Here is a 20,372-nt window from a genome sequence, read left to right on the forward strand (position 1 = left end):
GCCCGAGAGAACGAGATGACAATAGAATTCGAGCTCCACAAGAGCAGTCGATAGTGGAATGGCAGGCTGCTGTCCGGTCATAATACTCCGTATTTGATGAGATGTTTTGGAGCCCCTGTTCTTCAAAAGGAGAACCTCACAAGGAGGCAAGCCGCGTGTACCTTGGGCGTGAGGCGACATTGTAAAGAGTTGCGATATACGTGTAGCTTTTGTTGGATCGAATGCTCTCCTATCCGATGGCAAAATCGCCGAAGCGTAGTCAGTTGTTTGATAGGTCGTGAAAAAACGAAACCGGACTTCGGAAGCCCTTCAGAATGTGTCAAGTGTGTGCTGCCCCTGTCGTGGACGCGTTTCATGTCGCCAGCGGGATGGTAGAAACGGCAGGGATGCCACGCCACAGCGTCCCGCCGGTCTTTGCTTCTAGCGACAAAGAATTCCACCGTCAGCTGCGAGAAAGTCCCGATCAACCCGGCTTGAGGCGCGCAGCCATCGCAAAGACTGCTTCGACAACCAGAGTTGACCCCCTCCTTTGATGGTGAAAACAGTAACCCTTTTGCGTTTGCTGGATGGCACTCTCTGTTCCTCGTCGTTGGCTGTTATCATCTGCCGCATCAGTATGACGCAATGGCCGATCAAACAGGCCGACAAGGCAAAACCTCTCGGAAGGCTTCACAAGGATTATGGAGCGGCATCCTCGGGATAGTCGAACGGGGTTCCGGCCAGTGCCCGTGCAGTTCTGATTGGCCTGGGACAAGTAGACGGCGCTGAGAGCGACAGGGGCTGTCGATGCTACTCGTACATACTAGTGACGCCCCAACTTGGGTACCTAGGTAGCTTTGAAGAAGCGCCGCTGCTTATCGCTCTGTTGTTCTGTTGCTGGCGGCGCTGTTGCGGTTTGCTGGTTGCGGCATCAAAATCAAGCCACGCGTCGATTCTCGTGTTCGAGCCGTGTGTCGACGGATTCATTACTTTGCCTGGACCACAAGGCTGCTCCCTCGTGGACAGTCATATTTGTACCAGATAGAGCCTTGGCAACATGTAAGCCCAGAAACAACGAATAGCAAGGGGTATTGCACGCGAACAAACGAACCTCAAGCCTCAATGGGGTATCTCAGTTCATCCATCTTTGACAGAATGAAGCCTTATAGAGTCCGGGCGATGTTTGACTGTGGGCACCGCTTGGCTTCTGCTCTTCTTCAGTAACGGAGCTAATCGTACCGGTTGTAATACTAGCTCATCTGCGTGTCTCATGGAACATGCTGAGGTGTGTCAGTGCGGCTGCGCGCGGATGGCAATGCGGCTCGTATCATGGCTGCAACTCCCTCGTCTCACTTGCGCACTCGCGCGCACACCTACTGTAGTGTATGTACTCGTATGCGGGCACAAACGCGGCAGCGATTCGCCAGCGAGGAGGATTGGCCGCATTGGTGTTAAGATGCGTGGAGCTTGTGTGCGCTGCCCCAAAATAGCCTTTGCGCTGTGTCTGGTCGTCGAAACATTTCTGTCCGTGCTCTTTGCAAAGAAGCGCTAAGTTGGACGTGAAGAACCGGGCCGAGATTCGATTAATCTCTGGGTGAAGTGAGGGCTTTGATGATGATAATGACGAAGAGGAGAGGAGGCCAATTGCCAAGGTACAGAAATACTAGGTACCTAGGTACTGTAGAAGGTAGCATCTCAGGCGGTTCTTGCCAAAAGTTCTGCGCATCTGCATTGGAAAGCTGCTCCTCACTGGACTTGCCTTGCTTGGCCTTATTCCTACACACCTCTTTCCTCAGACTGTCTTGTCCTGCCTTGCGCCTGCCTGTCGATCGCTGTTTGCGCCCGCGCGTATGCGCAAGAGCGAGCTGAGCTCAGAGGCTCCTGCCAGTTCCCACTTGGTCTGTCCCCTTTGAGGGACCCTTGGCCGACGTTTTTTTTCTGACTTCCAACTCCTGTACAAGGTTTATGGTTATTACAACATCTCAAACCCAATTCTTGTACATATCACCCATTTCTGCACAAAATCTGCTCCTCTCCCCCTTTGCCCTATTCCCCCCCCCTTTCTGTCGTCCGAAGCTCGGAGTCGCTGGATCTGTAGGCTGACCGGCTTGTCACCAGCTTGTCGTCCCATCTCGCCATTCGCTCCCATTCCTACCGAGAGACGGAACGCAGTCGCCACCATTCGCTCACAAGAGGGGCACTTCACTCAAACCGTCAGCTTCCGAACCCAAACATTGATTACCTGTGACTATTTGCGACAATTCAAGCGCTTGCGAGAGGGAACCAAGCAACTTGCATAGCACAACAACATCGCATCTACATCCGTCTCACAATTGCGTTGCCTCCGAAATTCCAGAGCCGCGGGTGATAGTCACCCTGCCACGCTCCAGCCGCCATGGAGCGCACGGCTTCACTTCTCAGCTTCAGCAGCCGCTCTAGCTCCCACGATTCGACGAACAGAAACAACGACCCCTTATTACCATACGCCGAAAATGTCTTCGAGCAGAAGGCTCTCCGGGGACATTCATTCTTTAGACGATGTCTGTATCGGAGGGTTTTGATATGGACTGTCGTAAGCATGATTCTCGTGTCGTTCGCTCTCTTCAAAGCAGGCGACGGCATGGTATCCAGTGCTGGCTCAGGAGTTGTTCAACCGGGCGCAAAGCCTCCGCTAGCACAGCCTACAATCATCGGCAATGAAGACGGCGGCCCTATCCTGGTGATTGTGGATAAGGATAAAGAAATGCAGAAGGAAAAGAATAACCAGAAACCCGACAAGGCAGCTGAGGAGAAGGCGAAGCCAAGTGGAGAGAAGAATGTCGAAGAGAACGGCAACAAGGACGGAGAAAAGAAGGAAGAAGGAAAGGAAGAAGGAAAACAAGAAAAGGCAGCCGAACAGGGGAAGGAGGATCAAAAGAATCCCGCGCCCATCGATGCCGAAGATGAACTGAGTGCGGAAGAGGACGCAGCAGCCCAGAAGAAATGGGATGAGGACTTGAAGAAGATGCCCTGGCTTCGATTTCTCCCGTAGGTCACCCACCCGCTTCCAGCAGGCCTTGCACCACTAACGCGACCTCTTGCTCAGTCTGAATGGTTACTTTAACGGCCTCAAGTCTCTGGTCGCGAAAGCTGATCACATTCCCGAGTATCCGAACCCCAATGTCGAAGCTCCTCTCGGCGAGCCTCCGCTAAGCCAGGATATTCCGAAACCGAAGCTGTACGATCCTTACAATTCATCCGACTCGAGCGTCAAAACTTGCTATCTTGACAAGGAAGAGAAGATCCCGGCACCCAGCCTATATGCATACGACGGAGTCCCGCAATATATGCCTGACCCATCCATTGGCTCTCACTCCATTTTCGGCATACGCGATGACGTTTGCTTTGATCGATTTGGCCGTTATGGACCCTATGGTTTTGGCTACAAGCTGGTCGATGGCGGCTCAGACGTTGGTGTTGATACCGAAAGCTCCGGTAGCGAGGCTGTCTGGGAAAAGACGGGTCAGATCAACTATGGTCAGATTGACTGGGGCGATGTGCAGGAGCGATGCGCTGCCGCCAACAAGCACCGGTTCGCAGAGCCTGACCCAGACACCGAGTCGCTCAACTTCGACGAGGGCAAGAAGGGTCGAATCGCGGTAGTCATCCGCCTGTACACAGGCTTCCAGTGGACGCAGCTGGCGGTGTTAAACTTCCGGGCCATGATCACCGAATTGTCTCTTAAGTCTGGCGGAGAGTACAATGTCCACTTCTTGTTGCACGTCAAGGACAACGACACGCCGATCTGGTCTGACGATGTGACGGTACAGATGCTGCTCGACTCCAACGTGCCCCCGGAGTTTCACGGACTGGTGACGTTGTGGAGCGAAGCACAGATGGAGCTATTCTATCCCGGCAAATTCGAAGATCCCATCAGCAAACCACCCATCAACAACCCTGCCTTGAGGGGCGTTCACGGTGTCTTCCGCAGCGCTCATTTGCCCCTTCAAGTCTTTGCCTTGCAGCACCCAGAGTATGAGCATTTCTGGAACTGGGAATTGGATATGCGGTACTTGGGCAACTGGTACGAACTTTTTGATCGCTTGGGCCACTGGGCTGACCAGCAGCCGCGCAAACTGCTCTGGGAGCGAAACGAGCGATACTACGTCCCGGCCCATCACGGTACCTGGGAGAACTTCACGGCTGCCGTCGAGCAGTATACAAAGGATTCGGGCAAGCCTGGGGTCTTTGGCCCCGTAGAGTTTCCCGAGAGAGGACAGCTCCGTTACGAGCAGCGCGGAGGTTCCGCTATGCCCGCCTCGTGCCTGGCCAATCCAGACGACCCGGAGTGCGGTGTTGGTGAGGCGGCTGATCTCATCACTCTGAATCCGATTTTTGACGTCCACGGCTCTGCATGGGCTTTCTCAAATGACGCAACGGGATATGGCAAGACGCCTCCAAGACGATGCGCCATCATCACGGCATCGCGACTGAGCCGCCGGCTTCTGATGGCGATGCACGAGCAGGTGTGGCGCCACCACCATACAATGTTCACCGAAATGTTTCCTGCCAGCGTTGCCTTTCACCACGGATTCAAGGCCGTGTACGCGCCCCACCCCGTATTCCTGGATCGGGCCTGGGAGCCCCAAGGCAGTGCCGTGGACAAGGTCTTCAACGGCGGGCGTGACCACTCGACATCAGCCGTGGGAAGTCCGTTTGACTTGCGCAATGAGCACAATTTCAAAGGTGCTACTTGGTATTTTAATAGCGAGTTTGCTGGTCTGCTGTGGCGGCGCTGGCTGGGCTTCGCTCAGCTGGACGCCAGAGGGAAGACGGGCCATCGAAAAGGCGGAGGCAAGATTCGAGGCGGAAAGGCTGAAGAAGAGAGCGAGGCGAGCAGCGGTCGGATGTGCCTGAGGAGCTTCCTCGTGCATCCAATCAAGTTTGAGAGCCCCGACGACAAGAAATGATGGGGAAGTCTGAGCCAAAGGCTCGAAAGTCTTTTGGCGCGCGCTACAAATCAGTTGCTTTGCAAGCGGATGCATATAGGAATGGCGTTTTGTTTTCATGTCTCACAGCCTGTTTTTTTTTTCTCGTCCGCCTCGACATTTATCGTCTCCATATATCGACAAGATTGGCTACTCATAGTCTAGTATGTCAAAAGGGGGGTTTTCACGGCGTTGAGCTTCACACGAAGAGCGTTTGTTGGTCTTGTGGGACTCGCTGTCGGGCAAGTGATGGATCACTGCTGTTCAAATGGTGTTGTGTTTTGATTAGACGCATGAGATTTGGCAATTGTTGACCATGCATGCACATATAGAGCATCTACAGTACATATCTGGGGTATAGGGCAATTCAGGACACAATGTTGCACTCGACGCTTCTCGTGACAAGATATAGCAGTTGAACTGGAAAGGCACGAATAGATTTCTCATTTCACCCATCGCCCAACTCTCCCCGCGCACCGTTGCAAATACCCAATTCCCATTCATACGCGTGAAAGCTATCAGAAAGTAACCCATTTTCCAACGAAGAGTAAAGCATAATAGATGTTCCTTATTGCATGAAACTCCCCCCACGCCACGACGTAGATTTCAACTCCTCTCTTCGCCACCATCACAAGCAGGCCCCTTGGCCAGTTAGGAGCACCCCGAACTAAATCCTTGAGATTGCGGGGGAATGAGAGCGTGAGCCGATGGAAAAACATGCCTGCGAGAAAAAGAAGAGGCCAATTCACCGGGTCAGGGTGGATTGACGCGAAGAGGCTTCTCTTCATCTCAAATAAGAGAAAGAAAGGAGCCTATTTACTTCATACCCAATTATGCTATTCAGCAATTCGAACCGGCTAGGAAAAGGTCGAACAACGGGCATGGTATCGAAACCAATGGAAAGCCAAAAAACAAAAAATCAAGACGAGGAAGAGAGAAAAAAGACGACAATAATGGAGAGCCGCGCTTTGACGCCGTCGACACCTAAAACGCCGCTTTCCCCTAACCTCCCCCTTCTGCCACGAGGGCTTTCATACAAAGCTTCGTGGCAGCTTGGCCCAAGATTTTCGAGCTGTAGCAAACATGCTATGATGCAAGTGAGAACAAGAGACTTGTGATATATGCCATTGATTAAGGGAGTTCTCAAGCTTCAACGGCAATAACGCCTCTGGCTGGTTTATTTCTTCAGCACTGCATCATAGATGCTCAGCAAGCCCGTAATGGCGGTTCCCGTGATCACGCCCTTGTAGCCGCCATAGACAGCCCCGTTGAGCCGCTCAATGGCGGTTTCGGAGAGAAGACCGCCAAAGGTGACGCCCTGCCCATAGACAAGGTAGGAAACGAGGGCCTTGGTGATGCTATAGGTCAAGGGGTCGACAACGCTCTCCTGAGGTTGAGCACGGGAGCGAGTCTTCAGTCCGGTGGGGGTATTGGCCGCGCTGAGGTTGAAGAAGTATCCAAACAGGCTGGGCAGGATGAAGCTGGTAAAGGCCCAGGTCAGGGCAGGCGACCAGAAGCTAGCAGTGAGCAGCAGGAACATGTCGGGCAGGTAGACGGGGTGGTCGGAAGTGCCGAGGAACTCGATGGCGGGGACGGTAAAGGCATAGCGGTTGGCGAGGACCTCTGGGCGAATGTGCCAAAGCTCGAACGCAGAGACACAGAGGAGGATGCTGGTCACGTTGCTGAGCGTCTCGCGGGTGGCGTTTGAGGCCTCGCTGATGCCACTGTCCTGGTAGAAGGACGAGACATGACGGCGCACGGCGAGGGTGGAGCGGTCGACGGCCTGGGCCACGTCGGCTGGCGTCGCGGGAAGAGAAATGCGAGAGGCGACTTGCGACAGGCTGCGAGCGGGAGTCTGGATGAGGGCAGTCGAGGCGGCGCGGACGTCGTCGGCGTCTCTGTAGATGTGTGTTAGAGCGAGGAGTTTGTTTGGAAGAAGGTTGTCGCTGCTGTCAGTTGTTCAGCGACGAAGGGGAACGGTAAATACTCACGTAGACATGATGTCCTCTGCAGCCTTGGTTACCCGTCGCTTGGCCGTTTTGAGAGTCTTTTCCAGCTCCTCCTTGAGAGGCTGCTCCTTGGGTTCCTTTGGTTCTTTGGCCTCCTTTGGCTCCTTGGATTCGCGCTTCACGGGAGAGCCCATGGCCTTGGTGCGGCTGTTGAAGTAGCCAGACAGATCTGATCGGGAGGAGAAGCGGCTGCTGTTCCCCGCAATGAAGTCGTCGAGAGCTGACTCGAGCTCCGTCTTTTTGAGACCATCGTAGCTAGTTCCCGGGACGGGCGAGCGTTAGCCTGCTTTTCCTTGTTTGTTTTGTTTTGCGTGTTTTTTTTTTCTCGCTGTCTTTTACTGGAGTAGCGAGTAATGACGATGGACGGCGTGGCGACGCGCTAAGAGTGAGGGCGGCGGAATCAGGTCCAACGTGACAGAAGAAGCAGATGAAGCGCGTGGAAGAGGAGGAGAAGGTAGCAAGAAAGCCCTGAATCGCTGGCTCTCTCGAGTCACAGCTTCTTGAGGTCGCGCTGCCGCGATGATGGAACAAGTTGCGCGCATCGTCCGTTGCAGAATGAAGTGCGAGATCGCAGCGGGAAACACAGCAAGAGGCTAAACAGCAAACAAAACAATGACGCAAGGAATGGATGATGTGATGATGGCGGGCAAACAAGATGCGCCGCGCTAAACAACGACAAGAACAGCAAGCATAAGGTAAGAGAGGAAGATGAAGAAAAAGAACAAAAGCAAAGTAGAAAGCAGAAGCAGAAGCAGAAGCACATACTTTTTGAACCCGAGGCTGTCCGCCAGCTCGACCAGATCGCTCTTGCGCTGGGCGCGCAGCCAGCTATTCGACGGCGCGACGACTGACATGGTTTGTTTTGTTTGTTTGTTTGGAAGAAGGCAATGCGAAGCTTTGGGAGCGCGCAATGGTCGAGAAAACAAGAGAAATGCGCCGCGCGATAAGTGAACCGGCGAGCGATAAAGTGTGAAATAATGGTTGGGAAAAGGTGAAGAAAAAAGGAAGGCTGAGATTGTCGAATCAAGAGAAGAGGATGAGAAATGATTCGATGCCCAATGATATTTTTCTTGCGGTGTGTTGCGTTGCGTTGCGTTGCTTTTCCCCAGTCAGATACCGGCAAGAATCGGCTTGATTGATTGGCTGGTGAGCGGGGGAACAGGGCTGCAGTTGAAAAGAAATTCCGTTGGACGAAGCCGCGTTGTGCTCTTGTCCTTCTTCTTCTTGTTGATAAGTGCTAAGCCAGTTGAATGAGGATGAAGAAGTTTATTTTGTTTGCTGGTTGCGGAAGAGAGAGAGTAGAGGCGCTAAACAGGGTGCAGCTTAAGTTGTTATCGTGCGATCGATTGATTGTAATCTGTACCCTTGACTTGGTCCGAGCCGCAGTCGTAGCCAAAGATGGACAAAAATAGCGGGATGAGGTCAAAAGGTGTTGTCAAGATTCTCTTCCAAGATTCTCCAACGGTTGGTTGCTGGGGTGTACCTTGAGATACCTGGTACAGCAAAAGAATACTTTTAAAAAGGGAAAAAAGAAAAAAAGAAAATAGAAAAAGGGAAGAAATCGAGGGGGGAGAAGAAGAAGCTCCCAAAGTATTTGCTCTTGTTTATGTTGTCCTCTTCAGGACTAGACCCGATTTTCCCGCTGTGATCAGCTATTTTCTTTTCTTTCCTTCGTGTGGGAGAGAAAGACCAAGAGGGAAGAGGGGAAGAGGGGGGGAAAGAGGGCAAAAGTCGCTCGCTTGTGTGCCGCGTTTGCGAGGAGACCACGTTGCCCGAGTGCCGAGCGGCGGGTGGGGGAGGTACCGCACTAACGCGATGAACCTCTAGAGGTACCTACGGGACGAAGAAGAATCGAATGACGGCTTGGTTGGATGGGGGCTGATGCGCCGCTGATGCCATTTTTTTTAGGTGTACTATCTTGTTGACTAGGTAGGTATTCGGGTGCCTATTGAGGGGATAATGGAGAAGTGAGCGAGGCTGAATAATGGGATAGAGATTCTGATGATGCCACGGCTGCTGCTGATGGTGTTGATGATTGTTGGAGCGCGCGCGAGAGAGAGAGAGGACCCTTGAATGCTGCAGCGTGGCATCACGGATGGAGTCGTTGAGGATGGCATGGCAACTGCAGCTTTTCTCCGCACTTGTTGATGCCCGGACACGCTGTTTGATGCGTTGTCCGGACCTCTTGGATGAGGAGCAAGAAGAGTGACAAATTGGTTGAATATGAGACTTGTCGTTGGAGGTGTCACTACCTAACTGTTCGTGCTGAGAGGAGATGCGTAGCGTTTCCGAGATGAGCAAGTTTGTTGTATTAAGCTGAGCTCTTCCGGTCTACTACAAGGTAATACATCAGACAGACAGACAGACAGACATTCAAGTCAAACACCAAAATTTCACTCCCTGTCCACCCAGTCCACAAACTTCTCCTCCCCCCTCCTCACGATCCTCACCGGCACGTGCATCCCGTCGTGCAGATTCAGCGTCAGCCTCGTCGACGCCTGGCCCACCGTCCACCGGCTCTTGTCCTGCGCCCGCCGGTACAGCCGCGCCCTCTCCTCGCGGCCCATGGCCTCGACCTCGTCGGGCTTCGCCCACTCGTCCACCGCCAGCTCGACGCTGTAGCTGCGGAAGATGACGGCCAGCGCGGCGATGATCTCCACCACCGCGATGCGCCGCCCCAGGCACGACCGCGCGCCGTCGCTAAAGGGAATGTACGAGCCGCGCTCCGGCTTGAAGAGCTGCGCGTTGATGTCGGAGCCCTGGAAGCCGCCAAAGTCCTCCGCGTCGGCGCCCGCCACGGACTCGTTGCCCTGCTGCTGCTGCTGCTGCTGCTGGCCGTCGCGCTCCTTGTCCCCCCTGGTCGTCGTCGTCGTCGTCGGCGTCTTCTGGAACCAGCGGTCCGGGCAGTAGTCGAGAATGTTGGACGCGCCGGGCGTGATCTTGCTGGGCCGCGTCGGCCAGTACCGCGGGTTGACGTGCGTCGACACCGTCACCAGCGAGATGCCCGTGCCCCTGGGCAGCACGTACCGCGTGCCGTCCATGACGAAGCTCTCGTCCGCGTCGGGCGAGATCTTCTTGGGGATCTCGGACACGGCCGGCACCAGCCGCAGCGTCTCGTACATGGCCGCCCCGATCATGCTGGCCGTCATCGGGTTCACCAGGCTGTCGTAGTCCCAGTCCTGCGGGTCCTTGCCGCCCAGGATGTCGTCAATGTCCCTCTGCATCGCGCGCTGCGCCTCGGGGTGCGTGGCCAGGTAGATGATGGTGAAGTGGATGGCGTTGGCCGTCGTCTCGTGGCCGGCCACGAACATGATGAAGGCGTTGCCGATGATTTCGTCGCGCGTCAGCGTCGCCTCCTTGGTGTCGGTGCCAAACGACGACTTGGCCAGCTGGCCCATGAGGTCCATGCCCTCGACGTGCTCGCCCTTGCGGGCTTCGTCAATCTTTTCGTCCAGGAGCTCGTTCATGTAGCTGACGTACTCGTCGTAGGACAGCACCGCCTTTTTGATGTTCTCAAAGGGAAGCATTCCTGTGACCGCCAAACGTTAGAGAAGCAGAAACATTGTATATACCTCAAAAGGGGGGCAAACGTACTCAAGATCCATCGCGGAACAATGAGCAGAAGCAACAGGTAATGCAGCAGAAGCTCCATCGTGTCCGTAAAGCTCAGCTTGTGTCCGGCCGTGGGCTCGTGGGAGCCATACTTGAGAAGCTTGGGATCCGTCCCCGCAGGATGCGTCTCGCCCGGCCACAGCAGACGCATGCCGAAGCCGACGTAGCTGATGATGTTCAAGGCCAGCTTCATCGTGTCACGCTGCAGCGTCCTCAGCGGCTCCTTTCTGGTCTCGCCCGAGGGGCCCGTCCACATCCGCAGCATCCCCTGCGTCTGGTTGATGGCTTCGCGGAACACCAGGGCGGCGTTTCTCTCGTTGAACGACGCCGACGTGACCTTGCGATGCATCCGCCAGACGCTCCCCTCCGTAGTCAGCACGTTCTCGCCAAACTGCCTGAGAATGCTGTAGACGGCCGTCCACTTGGGGAAATGCTCCCTCTTGAGCGTGACGGTCCGGATCGTCTCCGCATTGTCCGTCATCATCAGCAGGCCCCCCGGAGAGGCAATGAGAAAGGATTCGCCCAGCTTGGCAAACCACTCATGGCGAGTCCGGTACGCAAAGTTGGGTATCATGATCCTGGAAAAAAAATAACCGTCAGCACGTTTTCTGCTGTCTTAATGATTTCAGCCGGATTGTCTGGTTTAGCCATACTCGAGCCATCCGTCCCACCACGACTTTGGGAACAGCTTGATAATGGGCACCCATAGCTTATGTGAGACCTGCCACGGCAGCCAGAATGGGTTGCACGCTTCAAATCATTCCGATGGCCTCTAGTTAGCCTTTGCTGAACAAGGATTTCGAGCAGTATTGACTCGTTGAACGGGGGTTGAACTCGTGGACGCACGCGTGACAACGTAAGGCAGTCCGCTCCGCTTCGCCTCTTTGATGTAGTATCGCAGGTTCACGACCCAGGTGATGATGCCGTAGGCGACCAGCACCGCCGCGGCAATTGGAACCAGCGCCATTGCCCGTCTAGAAAACCAGTAATTCTATGCAAATGGAAGCGGTTTGCTTGTTGGTGATAAGGTTGAGATGAATCGAGTCTTCGTAATAACTGCGCCCCCCCAGGTGTTAATAAGGAGGCGAGGGTTTCAGCATCCAGCTCCGAATCCCACGCCGCTAGCAGGATTGATGCCGCCCCCCCTTTATGAAGTAAAGGAGGTTATAGCAGGGCGGGTGAGGGGAGCGAGGAGGGCGAAGAGAAGAAAGGAAAGGAAAAAGAGAAGAGAAGAGTGTTTGATGACAGCGACACAGCAGAAGACTACCTACCTACTAATGGCAAGTGAAGGGTAGTATGTGTCTATATTTATATATTACATACAGTATGCTATGTACGAATCAACGTCGGATGCAAGGTGGATTGTTCCGCACCAACTACACGCTACCCATTACTACTACTACTACTTATTTATTACCTCCCATCCTCTCCATCTCCGGACTTGGTCATCTGGCCCGCTCCGTGCCCAGTGCCGTTTTGTTTCCATTGATGCTTGTCCTGAGCCCTCTAGCATTCTGATACCCCCGCAGCAAAAAAAAGCTTGGCCATCCAATATCAAACAAAAAGCCCCTCCTTGCGTTACTACCATCGGATGGATGGATGGCAGGATGGTAAAGATAATATTCATAACAATGATGTGCCAATCAGATAGGGCTTTTATACAAGCACGCGCTCTATGATTCCATCGCCTCCAGGAGCAAAGAAAGCGATGCAGAAGAGTCAACTGAAGGAGCGGGCAGCCAAAACGCTGTAGATAGATGAACAAGTAGCAAATCACATGAAGCTTGGCTTTGCTGCGGGATTGGACAAATGACAAACCCATTCTTTGACGGGTTCCGGGTTCCGGGTTCCTGAAAGTTCGCCGTCCTCTGTAGTATTGGGTTTTACAGGCGAAGTTGAGTCTTTAGGTAGGGATATTGTCTCAGCCATGGATGAAAAAGGTGATAGTATATCCGTTTGCTGTATGTAAGGTATGTAAGTAATAGCCTGCAGGGAACTGTTGGCATTTACGATCACAAACCTTCTATACGCGTACCTACAGATATAGCCTTACCACCATATCTCTCTCGTCTAGATTCATACCTACACACACAATGCACAATCTATATGGCTTCAGTCTCCTATACCGTCAAATTCAGGTTGTTACCCAAAACTCCTTGCCTTCAATCAGTCCCGCCTGCTTCCTCCTTTTCAAACGCCCCCTCCAGCAGCTCAATCAATTCGGCCGAGAGTTGCTCCGAATTCCAAGCCGGATCAATTCATCCAACCGGCTCAATCTCAATCCAAATGATCCACCACTGGGCAATACGATGCCGTCGACGGAGATTGCGACTTGTGTTGTAAGTGCCCAGGACGGCCATCAATGTTCCCGAACAATCAATATTCGCAAGCATACTTGAGCTCAACATCGTCAAAGATCTTACACGTGCTTGACGATACCCAAGAATCACAGCCAAAAGGGGCAAAGGTCGTCTTCTAAGCAAATCTATGATTCTACGAAAAAGATCTCTTTGTTTAAACTCTAAACGGGTCAATCAGCCAAATCATGACCCTATCATATCATATCCTGCATGCCTGCGCCATATGTTGAAGATGCACCAGCCCCGGTAAATCCCATAGTCTGTATATCCTTAATCGTGCCCACGTTGAGTCTTCGGGTATATATAAATGTTTTCACCACCATATGAAAGGAAAAAAAGAAAGAGAAAGAAAAAGCTAAGCGAAGCAAAGCAAGTCCATGCTTCGTTTAGAAAAGGCCATCAATCTCACCAGTCTCCAGGTCCACATCGACATTGAGGTAACCGGGAGCGGTGGGGAGACCGGGAATGGTCTGGATGTCCGCAGCCAGAGCGTACCTTGAGTCAAGTTAGCACGCAATCGTTCAACCTGTACATGTCAAAATCTAAGGCGAGGGGAAAAGCTTACAGGTATCCCGCACCGGCGGCCATCCGAACATCTCGGATGGGCACCGTGAAGCCAGTCGGCGCGCCCTTCAGATCAGGGTCGTGCGACAGCGAGTACTGGGTCTTGGCGACGCAGATGGGCAGGTTGCCGTAACCCTGCTTCGTGTACGTATCGATCTTCTTCTGGGCAAGCTCGCTGAACTCGACGCCGGCAGCACCGTACATCTTCTGGGCAATGGCCTCCAGACGCTTCTCGATCGAGCCCTCGAGGTCGTATGTCAGCTTGAGCTCCTTGGGCTTCTCGCTGGCAGCAATGACGCCCTTGGCCAGGTCAACAGCGCCGAGACCGCCCTTGGCCCAGTGGTCAGCAAGGATAGCATCTTCAGCACCGGCGGCAAGAGCCTCTTCGCGGAGAACGGCAATCTCAGCCTCAGTGTCGGTGGCGAACTTGTTGATGGCAACGACCACGGGGATGCCGAAAGACTTGGCGTTGGAGATTTGCTTCCGAAGATTGACGCAGCCAGCTCGGAGGATCTCGACGTTCTCCTGCTTGTAGACAGGATCGAGAGGAGCGCCGGGGGCAATGGGAGGGCCACCGCCGTGAACCTTGAGAGCACGGATGGTAGCGACAACGACGACGACGTCGGGCACGAGGCCAGAAGTGCGGCACTTGATGTTGAAGAAGCGCTCGCCGCCCATGGTGAAGTCGAAACCGGCCTCGGTGACGACAAAGCCCGTCTTCTCGTTGTGGTCCTCGTCAGGCTCGGTGCCCGCAAGCTTGAGAGCAAGTCTATCGGCAAGGATGGAGCTCTGGCCGATGCTGATGTTGGCAAAAGGGCCGGCGTGGACAAAGACGGGGGTACCCTCAAGCGTCTGCATCAGGTTGGGCTTGATAGCATCCTTCATCAGGGCGGTAAGGGCACCGCCGGCACCAATGTCCTCGCATGTGACGGGGTCGCCGCTGCGAGAGGTGCCGATGACCATGCGGCCCAAGCGCTCGCGCATGTCGGCAAGGTCGGTGCTAAGAGCCAGGATGGCCATGCACTCACTGGCAACAGAGATGTCGAAGCCCGTCTCGCGAGAGTGACCCTTTTCAGTAGGGGCGGTGCCGACGGTGACGCCTCGAAGGTGGCGGTCGTTGACATCCAGCACACGTCTCCAGGTGATGGTCTCCGGGTCAATGTCGAGGCGGACGAAGCGGCGGATCTCCTCGGGAGTCAGATCGTCGGGGTTGGTCTTGTCAATGCCGAGCTTCTGGAGGCGGCGCAGCATGGAGGGCAAGAACTTCCTCACGCCGTTCTTGGCGGGCACCAAGCGGCGGTAGAGAGGGCCGTCCTTCTGGGTGTTCTCATGGAACATGCGCGTCTCAATGGCGGCAGCCAACAGGTTGTTCGCCGCAGTAATGGCGTGGATGTCGCCCGTGAGGTGCATGTTGAACTCGTCCATGGGGATGACCTGGCTGTAGCCACCGCCAGCAGCGCCGCCCTTGATGCCGAAAGTCGGTCCCTGACTTGGCTGTCGGACGTTGGCAAAGGACACTCGGCCAACGTGAGCACCCAACGCCTGAGCCAGACCCATGGTCGTGGTGGACTTGCCCTCGCCAAGAGGAGTAGGGGTGATACCAGTGACGACGACATAGCGGCCGTTGCGTCGGTGCTCGAGTCGCTTCAGCAGACTGAGGTCGACCTTGCCCTTGTAGGCTCCGTAGGGCTCCAGCTCGTGGGCCTCGATGCCAATCTCCGTGGCAACGCGGGTGATCTGCTTGGGGGCCTGGGCCCGGGAGATGGCAATGTCTGACGGGACGGGGTCCTTGAGGTGCAGGGGAAGAGGAACAGTCTGCCTGACCTTCTCCTTCTCGAAGAAGTTGTTTGTAGCCTCGACAACGTTCTCCAAGAGCATGGCAACGGTCATGGGACCAACGCCGCCCGGAACTGGAGTGATGACGGAGGCGACCTCGGCGGCGGAGTCGAACTCGACGTCACCCACGAGTCGCTGACCGGACTTGCGGGTCGCGTCGGGGATGTAGTTGGTTCCAACATCAATGACGACAGCGCCGGGCTTCAGCCACTCGCCCTTGACAAAGTTGGGGGAGCCAATGGCAACGACGACGACGTCTGCGTTCTGGAGGTGGAACTGGAGGTTGGAGGTCTTGGCGTGGCAGATGGTGACCGTGGCATTGGCTCGGTTCAGCAGCTGAGCGACGGGGCCACCGACAATGTTGCTTCGGCCGATGACGACGGCGTTCTTGCCGGCAAGCTCAACACCAGCCTCCTTGAGCAGAGTGATGACTCCCTTGGGGGTGCAGGGCGTGAAGATGGGCTCGCCGCCGCGCTTGGCGAGCTCGCCGATGTTGTTGGTGCCGAACCCGTCGACATCCTTCTCGTGAGCGACGGCGGACGTGATGTTGGGCTCAGAGATGTGCTTAGGAAGGGGCAGCTGGACGAGGATGCCGTTGACAGAGTCGTCGTTGTTGAGGCGAAGGATCTCCTCGAGCAGCTCGATCTCGGCAATGTCCTCGGGGAAGTGAAGCAGCTTGCAGTCGATGCGGGCCTGGAAAAGACGACATGTTAGTCCGCAATTGCCTCTGAGCTGGCAGGACGTTTTTCGTCGAGATGTACCTCCTCAGCGGCCTTGAGCTTCATGCGCACATAGGTAGCTGCGAGAGAAGTCAGCGAGCGGTTCAAAGACGAGCCGATAGGAGCGTGGGGTCAGATAAGGATTGAGGGGAGATTTGACTTACTGGAATCAGAGCGATCGCCAACTGATATCGGAGAAGAGAGAAAAAAAAAGTCAGTGACAAATTTTTCGCGCGATATCAGAGGAGATTGAGTGATGGAGGTAGAGAGACGAGTCTGCGTCTTCCCTATACTTCGTGCTCTCTTCCAGTTTCCCTCATCGTCTTCATGCGGATAATGTTGTCTCGCGGGAGTCAAGTCGTACCTTGGATGATCCTCAAGCTGGGGCGGTAGCGGGGGTTCTTCTTCTGCTTCTCTGCAATTTCTGCGCCCAGCCGTTCGCGAATGGCCTTGGCAATGGCATTGCCGTCGAGCTTGGTGGCGACCATGGCGGCGGCTGTCGTCGTGAACGAGCGCTGCTGCTGCTGGAGATTCGAGGGCAGTCTGCCGGTGGAGAGCAGAGGTGAGGACAGAAGAGAGGATGGTGGGATTGGGGAGAAGGAGGACGGGATAGTCACCGACCGGGACGCTGATGCCGCAGAAATATGGCCGGCTCGGACTGAGCCAGGGCTCGGGTTAGTGGACACAGGCCCTGGCGCAGCCGCTGAGGGGCCCCAAGCCGCCGTGGCCAGACCCCTGTGGCTGCCGGAAACAGGCGGCAAGTGGCGGGCGACTGCCACTGAACTCCGAGGGCGTCCAGCGATGCAGACGCGGCGCAGCGATGCGCTGCAGGGCGACAGCGGTCGGAGGGACGCTGCCATGCGCAGGCGTTGGTGAGGCGCCATTCTGAATCTGACCAGTTCTCGTCAAGCGCTGTCTGGTGCTGTCGGGTGCTTGTGTGACCTGGTGGGTTCAACTGCAGCTGCAGGTTGTGCCTGGGAGGACGAAGGAGCCGGGCTGTTTGGTTGGTGCGATATCGCTCGTCAACCAGGTCCCAAAAAAAAGTCGGCGCTTTTCGCTCTTGATAGGGACACCGGAGGTGCCAGCAAGCAAGAATCCGTCCGAAGGTAGGTATGTAAGACGACCACAGCACAGGAAAAAAAGGGCAATTGACCGAGTCTGGCTGGCTCTCTTCTTGCTCGACCTTGCCTGTCCTCTTTATTTTCTTTTCTTCCCGCTCACTGCCTCTTGTTTTTCCGGCCAGCAGCAAGCCTAATGAGGGACGTCGGCACGCTATTAGTGGGCGGCTCGCTTGTCGTTGGTCCCTGCGTCTGACGGTGCCGAATGGCTCAAACTGCGTCTGCACTCCGAACCAACGGCCCTATTGTGTGCCAGCGTGTAATACGATGCACGGGCGGTCGGTCTGTAGTGTCTGGACGAGACAATAAGAGAGAGCGTGAGGGGAAAAGGATGAAGCAGACGAGAGAATTGGCCCTCCCCAGACCTATTGCGCCGAGCTGGTGGCGAGCAGCTGGACGGCTTTATAGAATTTTTATTGTCCAGAGGGTCGATTAACCGCCATGTGGGGTGTGGATTTGCGACCAGCGGAAAGGGCTTGCTTGGACTGAATCTGTCTCGGCCAGGACCACGATTGCACGCGGAGCTTGTAACATGCTTGATGCTTGTCCGGAGTTGATAGAGCAATCAGCGCCGCTATGATGACAGCTTCGGGTTCGTAATAAGATGATGCTCTGGTCTTGTCCGTCCGTCAGCCAAGAGCGGCTTGGCCATTAGAACAGTCGACATCTTGTACTGCACGGTCTGGTCCACGGCTTGGGGGAAACATTCGACAGTCACGGTTTCATTGGCGTCAAGCACGCACTCAATTCCATGCCGTGGGTGAATTCGGCTCAATCGTTTGCAAGACAAACGTGAGAAAGACGACCGTAGCATCAGCTACATGATATTTCAGTCGAAATGTAGGTACCTAGCTTACTACCTTAGGTAATTTAGTAGGAATATGACATGTACAATGATGCCCGGTCACGGAGGAGTGAGACTGACCCTTGATATATGCACATACCTAACCTACCGTTCCTCTTTGCTTGCCAACGAATGCTTGTGTGGTATGATGGCAGTTTGTCTGAGGATAATACAAGTGTAGGGATTACTACGCCGTCTTACTCCACGTCATCGACAAGCAATTGGTTAATGGCCGTCGTCAATGGGTTGTTCAAGGGATCTGGAGAGGCTCATTGCGGATGAAATTGATCTTCAGATGCCCATCTCGACTCCTTTCCTTTCAATCATACAGTGATGATCGGTTGCTAATACGTGGTATCAGCTACCTTGCACTACAACCTACTCCAAGAGGTAGGTAGGTATGATATGTATGATATATAATAGTATCAACATCAACCCATAGGCTTAATGGCTGACTCGACTGACCTCTGCCTAATCATGCGAGTGACTCAGCAGTCCTTGTGACTCACGCATGATTCTTCCCCCAGATGATGGATTGAACCAGTATTTGCAGAGCATGCACACTATGATAATCTCTTGAAAGCTACTAGATAGTGATGGCCGTTAGATGAAGGGGAATGGTGTTGCAGAAGATGTTCCAAGGAGACTGTTGACTGCAGGAGTTGTACATAGGAAGGCATGACTGTGACAGCATGTGAGTGGTGCGAATCATCTAGAATCCACACATGCTTTCCAATTAGTCACCCACCAAATCCCCCTTTGGGCCACGCCACCAATGGACTCCCCGCGCCACAACTCGAAGCCCCACCAAGACGCACAATTATCGCCAAAATTTCAAAGCACCACCACCTCCAACTGCGTCCCTCGTGCTGGCCCATATTATATCTCCCCCCCTCTGTCCCTGGATAAACCGTCTCCCTCAGCCTCTTCCAGCACCAGCACCACCGACCAAAATGAGACCCATCCTCCTTGCCGGGCACGAGCGTGCTCTCACCCAGATCAAGTATGTCGACGATGCGTCAACTGAACGTCGAGGAGGACGAGGAGGAACAGCAGCTTCGGCGACAGCTTCTTCTTCTTCCGTTTGCTCTCTGACCAGCCCCTCTCTTCCTCGCGACGCTGCCTTTCCCTCCCCCAGCCAATGAGAGGCTTCAGCTAACCAAAATTTTGCTGCGCTCAAGATACAACCTCGACGGCGACCTCATCTTCTCCGTCGCAAAGGACCAGCAGATCTGCGTCTGGTTCTCCCACAATGGCGAGCGCCTAGGCACCTACCACGGCCACGTCGGCGCCATCTGGACCGTCGACGTCGACCCGACTTCCACCTACATCGCCTCCGGCTCGGCCGACAACACCATCCGCATGTGGGAGGTCAAGACGGGCAAGTGCCTCAAGACCTGGGAGTTCCCCACCGCCGTCAAGCGTGTCGAGTTCAACGAGGACGGCACCAAGCTGCTGGGCGTCACCGAGAAGCGCATGGGCTACCTCAGCAACATCGTCGTCATCGACATCAACCCTGACATCACCGCCGAGCAGACCGACGAGAGGTCCCTGACCATTGTCTGCGACGAGAGCAAGGCCACCGTTGCCGGCTGGAGCCAGGCCAGCAAGTACATCATTGCCGGCCACGAGGACGGCAGCGTCAGCCAGTACGACGCCAAGACCGGCGAGCTGCTCGACAACGTCCCCATCCACGAGCTCGACAAGCCCATCGTCGACCTGCAGTGGTCACCCGACAGGACCTACTTCATCACTGCTTGCCGAGACAAGACCGCCAAGGTACGGCCCCTTATTTCCTTTTCTCCCCCCCCATAACATCTCCTCTCTTCCCTTGCCATGAAGAAATCTCGTCGCTCACACCCGACTCCTCTCATTCAGCTCATCTCTGCCCGCGACCTCGCCACCCTCAAGACATACGTGGCCGACACTCCCCTCAACAGCGCCACAATCTGCCCCAAGAAGGACTTCGTCATCCTCGGAGGTGGTCAGGCCGCCATGGAAGTCACCACCACCTCCGGCCGCCAGGGTCGATTCGAGGCCCGCTTCTACCACAAGATCTTCGAGGACGAAATCGGCCGTGTCCGCGGCCACTTCGGTCCCCTCAACACCGTCGCCGCCGACCCCACCGGCCGCAGCTACGCCAGCGGAGGAGAGGACGGTTACGTCCGCGTTCACCACTTCGACAAGAGCTACTTCGACTTCAACTACGAGGTGGAGAGGGAGCGACTGAACCGATCGCAGTAAAAGTGCTGGGAAGAAGACGAACGAATCTCTTGGGCTTTCCATCTCTTTATTTCTCCTTTTGGCCTAGATTTTGTTTTGAAATCGAAAGAAAGCGACAAACGGGAGGAGAAGGATGTTAGG

At 54.8% G+C, this 20,372-nt stretch overlaps 5 protein-coding genes across 5 annotated transcripts; 2 read left to right on the top strand and 3 right to left on the bottom strand.

Annotated features, from left to right (window-relative positions):
• Positions 1 to 2,941: 2,941 nt before the first annotated feature.
• Positions 2,942 to 4,928, top strand: TRIREDRAFT_75884 (uncharacterized protein; the record flags this gene model as incomplete). Its single annotated transcript, XM_006963153.1, has 3 exons — positions 2,942 to 3,006; positions 3,065 to 3,838; positions 3,896 to 4,928. Exons 1-3 carry the CDS (start codon positions 2,984 to 2,986, stop codon positions 4,926 to 4,928), a joined length of 1,830 nt encoding a protein of 609 aa, XP_006963215.1. The 5' UTR covers positions 2,942 to 2,983.
• Positions 4,929 to 6,123: 1,195 nt separating this feature from the next.
• Positions 6,124 to 7,809, bottom strand: TRIREDRAFT_57581 (uncharacterized protein; the record flags this gene model as incomplete). Its single annotated transcript, XM_006963332.1, has 3 exons — positions 6,124 to 6,844; positions 6,944 to 7,210; positions 7,721 to 7,809. 3 exons carry the CDS (start codon positions 7,807 to 7,809, stop codon positions 6,124 to 6,126), a joined length of 1,077 nt encoding a protein of 358 aa, XP_006963394.1.
• A 1,502-nt stretch (positions 7,810 to 9,311) lies between these two features.
• TRIREDRAFT_75886 (uncharacterized protein) lies at positions 9,312 to 11,808 on the bottom strand. Its single transcript, XM_006963333.1, has 4 exons — positions 11,414 to 11,808; positions 11,221 to 11,317; positions 10,550 to 11,145; positions 9,312 to 10,484 (listed from the first exon to the last, which is right to left on the bottom strand). Exons 1-4 carry the CDS (start codon positions 11,532 to 11,534, stop codon positions 9,349 to 9,351), a joined length of 1,950 nt encoding a protein of 649 aa, XP_006963395.1. The 5' UTR covers positions 11,535 to 11,808; the 3' UTR covers positions 9,312 to 9,348.
• A 1,505-nt stretch (positions 11,809 to 13,313) lies between these two features.
• Positions 13,314 to 16,567, bottom strand: TRIREDRAFT_75890 (uncharacterized protein; the record flags this gene model as incomplete). Its single annotated transcript, XM_006963334.1, has 5 exons — positions 16,411 to 16,567; positions 16,211 to 16,231; positions 16,089 to 16,126; positions 13,493 to 16,020; positions 13,314 to 13,422 (listed from the first exon to the last, which is right to left on the bottom strand). The coding sequence occupies exons 1-5, from the start codon at positions 16,532 to 16,534 to the stop codon at positions 13,314 to 13,316; spliced, it is 2,820 nt and encodes a 939-aa protein (XP_006963396.1). The 5' UTR covers positions 16,535 to 16,567.
• A 2,394-nt stretch (positions 16,568 to 18,961) lies between these two features.
• TRIREDRAFT_57676 (uncharacterized protein) lies at positions 18,962 to 20,252 on the top strand (the record flags this gene model as incomplete). The annotated part of the gene is made up of 3 exons (XM_006963154.1): positions 18,962 to 19,011; positions 19,190 to 19,787; positions 19,887 to 20,252. 3 exons carry the CDS (start codon positions 18,962 to 18,964, stop codon positions 20,250 to 20,252), a joined length of 1,014 nt encoding a protein of 337 aa, XP_006963216.1.
• Positions 20,253 to 20,372: the final 120 nt, after the last annotated feature.

The sequence above is a fragment of the Trichoderma reesei genome, assembly GCF_000167675.1.
Source record: "Trichoderma reesei QM6a unplaced genomic scaffold TRIREscaffold_4, whole genome shotgun sequence".
Classification (NCBI taxonomy): domain Eukaryota; kingdom Fungi; phylum Ascomycota; class Sordariomycetes; order Hypocreales; family Hypocreaceae; genus Trichoderma; species Trichoderma reesei.

Coding starts and splice junctions, on each gene's coding strand:
- TRIREDRAFT_75886 (XM_006963333.1), bottom strand. CDS start 11,534: ATGGCGCTGGTTCCAATTGCCGCGGCGGTGCTGGTCGCCTACGGCATC. Junction 11,318..11,413: donor ACTGCCTTACGTTGTCACGC/GTGCGTCCACGA, acceptor AATGATTTGAAG/CGTGCAACCCATTCTGGCTG. Junction 10,485..10,549: donor TGTTCCGCGATGGATCTTGA/GTACGTTTGCCC, acceptor TGGCGGTCACAG/GAATGCTTCCCTTTGAGAAC.